The 3,385-nt window shown below is 38.4% G+C and overlaps 1 protein-coding gene across 1 annotated transcript; it reads left to right on the top strand.

The window, feature by feature from the left end:
• The first annotated feature begins 2,066 nt into the window (after positions 1-2,066).
• On the top strand, positions 2,067-2,742 carry LOC103433389 (uncharacterized). The gene has a single exon (XM_008371642.4). The coding sequence runs from the start codon at positions 2,185-2,187 to the stop codon at positions 2,545-2,547; it is 363 nt and encodes a 120-aa protein (XP_008369864.1). The 5' UTR covers positions 2,067-2,184; the 3' UTR covers positions 2,548-2,742.
• The last annotated feature ends 643 nt before the right edge of the window (positions 2,743-3,385 follow it).

Genomic DNA, 3,385 nt, shown 5'->3' on the forward strand with positions numbered 1-3,385 from the left:
CAGTCTCTCCGAGTTCTTGATGCTGATGCACCATTCCTATGGTGTGGGCACTGATTGTACATATGTCAGGTCTAAAGAGAGTACAAGAGGTCACTTAGTATTTTGGTTGGATTCTGTTAAGTGGTCTGGAATCCCTATTTTTGCTCATTTTCCATAAAGATAGTCCAATCTTAGAATCGAGTGAATACGAATCGTTCATAGTCGACGTTGTGTATAAATTAGAATTATCATGTTAGTACTTGGAATCCAGGTGGGGAATTATGTAGGGATCCTTTTATTAAAATTTGTGAATTGATATGGGACCTTATTGATTGGATAACATAGTAAATGTTAATATCATGCTTCTTTGATTTTTAGGATTGATTAATTAGAATGATTGCGGAATGATGTGGGATATGATTATTATTATTATGATTAGTCTCGTTACTCAATGTGGCTTGAGAATAATACTGTGCTTTGCTGGTTCTTGGATATGTTACATATTGTGGAATAAGGTTTCATGTTGAAACATAATGATGTATTTGATGGATGAAATAGAAACCTTGATTATCATGTGGGTTGTTATGTAGCTTGAATTGAATAATTCATGCTTGTCAAGTCCAAATGTTTGATTAAGGAATGTTATGCCTTTTGGCTTGAGCGAATAGTGTTATATGTCGAGTTATAGAGACGTTGAACTACAAATGGCTTGATCCTTATTGAGGGTACGTAGGCAGTCTAACAAAGAGGTTAGATGCAGCCATAATGTATACGCAAAATTATTATGCATCTGAATCTTGAGCTATATTTTGTACATATCCAAAAAGGTAGGATACGTTGAGTTACGGGCATTTAGTGACGTCACGTGTCTATCTTGGACGTATGTCGGGATCGGGGCGTGACAGAAAAGCAGCGAAGAGGGAATGAAGAGAGAGAAGTAAGAGAGAGGAAAACTGAATAGTCTTTCTGGATTACATCAATCTTAATTCTTTTACACATGGATAACTATATATATATAGCTGCTCACAATTGATGACTCAGCACTCTCTTTCTTAACCAACTAACTTGTAACTAACTATAGCTAACATGGCGGCATGAGGTGTATGCTAAGCTATTATACACCCTCAGTTATTATGATTCTCTATCCACTAGGGTTAGCCTAGTACTAGCCCTCCAGTTGATATGGAACCAAATCCTATTGCATTTGGAGAAGTTGATGGGGTGTGTGCTGTAGGAGCAAAAATGTTTGAGTGGAGAGGAATTAACATTGATGATGACGACTTATTCAATGGGCTAGACCATTAATTGAAAAGGATTATATTGCATAGAAAACTGTCTAGTGTTATAAATAAGCAAAAGTGAGAGAGAGAGAACCTTTGCTAGGAGTTGGAGTTGAACACGATCAGAGTACCACACTGCCTTGTTATTTTTACTTGTTTTGAAAATGAAAAATGAATACAAAAGAAAAGGAGTGAAAAAAACTTGTATGACTTCTTTCTGCTATTATTTGCACTTTGCTGCTCACAAGGGAAAAAGTGGAGTTGGCTTTTTTCGGTCTGTATTTGGGGCTCAAAGTTACCCCTTTATGTAGAAAAGTTCACCAGCAAAACATATACACAACCATAAACCAAGAGTTGATGTAGCAAAAATAGTGAAAACTATCTCATTCTATGCAAATGGCTTCAGTTAATAGTGAAGACTCGCATGACAGCCACTCTTACTACATCTTGCATTTTATGTGTCTAGGCGAATTTAAAACCCCGTACAGTTTTTTGTACAATAAAATCTTCTTTTCTATATGAAGAATGATGATATATATATATATGCATTCCAACAGGCAACGTGGATAACCATTTAATATTACGATCTAATAGTATTCATCTTCACATGTAAGTGAGAGGTTTTAAATTCGATTCTCGCCAAAGACGAATTTGAACTACATTATTATTAATCTATTGTGAAACTAAATTCACCTCCATCCCCTTTAATGACTATTTGTGATAAAAATCCAATAGAAAAACCCACCAAAACAAATATGAGAGTAGTCAACTAAGTGTTGTCATATCCCATCTTTCCTCCACCTAAACTCCAGTACAAAGTCGTTCAACCCCTTCTCTTTCTCCCTCTCTCACTTTTGACTCTGAGTCACGTACAAATAAATTCCCAACGTCACCCCTCCTTATTCGCAAAACCTCAACCAACAAAATGCTCCGTTCACTCTTCACGTCCACCCTCACGCGCCTCTCCTCTCGCTGGCCAGTGCTAATCTACGCCGCCTCGTGGACCACAGTTCTCATTCTGACGGTGGCCGTGGCCTCCTTCTCGCCCGAGGTTGCTTTCGTGTCCGCCATTTCGTCGACGTCTAAGTTCTCCCGCGTCTGCGGCTCAGAAGGGTCGATCAGGATTCCATCGGACGTGCCGGGAGACGTCCTGTGCCTGCCGGCTCACCTGTTCAGCAAGTCCGCCATCGATTACATCGTGCCTCCTGTTTTCGCGGCAGCCGTGGTGGCTGCGTCGGCTTACCTGGTTAGAGCCGTGGGCTTGTGGGAGGCCGATGAGGTCCCTTGAGTTGGGCCTGTTGGGCTTCGACTTACAAGTTTAGGTGTTTACTCTTTATTTTTTTGTTAGTGTTTAGATTTATTTTTTGTTACAATTTTCATCTTGTTTACTTGCACGGAATGAAAAGTCAAAGATGAAAGAAAAATGATAAGTTTAATCAACTTAATTCTTGATTTTTCATGCATTGAACTATGCAATTTGAAATGTGATGTGGAGCTCTCATATTTTTTTTATAAGTAAGTGCTAGTAATTCTAGGGTAAGTTAGAGTAATTTTGTGCTTGTGTCTTTGAAAACGTATGAGAAGTCAAAAATCAAAATAATTCAAATATAGGTTGAAAAACTAAGTAGATAAGCAATATCATGTTACAATTTGATAAAATCAAATCATAAAATACCAACTAATTTTAAATTTAGTAATTCTTTTCTTTCTCTCACATTCAAATTGTAAAATATGAGTGCTGTTAATCCCACCCACCAGTCTGATTCCCCACCCCACCTCATACTCTCACCCATCAATAAAAGTTGAAAATGAAAATGCTCTTTTCTCACCCCACCTAGATTCCTAAAATACCTTGATATATTTTTCGAAACAAAAAAAAAAAAATGAAGAACAACTCAATGAATCTTGCATCCGTATCCACCTACCCGTCGCGGCTACAAACACCCCCTTCTATCCTAAGTTCCGCACCGGACCATGAACAGCCAACAAGGATGGATTGAAATTCTCTCTCTATTCTCTCTGTATTTGTCTTCCCCTCTTCTCTCTTGCATCCATACTGGTTGTTATCAAGAACAATTGTCCTCACATGGTCTCCTTCTTCCGGTTGCTCTCTATTGACTGCGCCG

Source organism: Malus domestica, chromosome 04 (genome assembly GCF_042453785.1).
Source record: "Malus domestica chromosome 04, GDT2T_hap1".
NCBI lineage: Eukaryota > Viridiplantae > Streptophyta > Magnoliopsida > Rosales > Rosaceae > Malus > Malus domestica.

Coding starts and splice junctions, on each gene's coding strand:
- LOC103433389 (XM_008371642.4), top strand. CDS start 2,185: ATGCTCCGTTCACTCTTCACGTCCACCCTCACGCGCCTCTCCTCTCGC.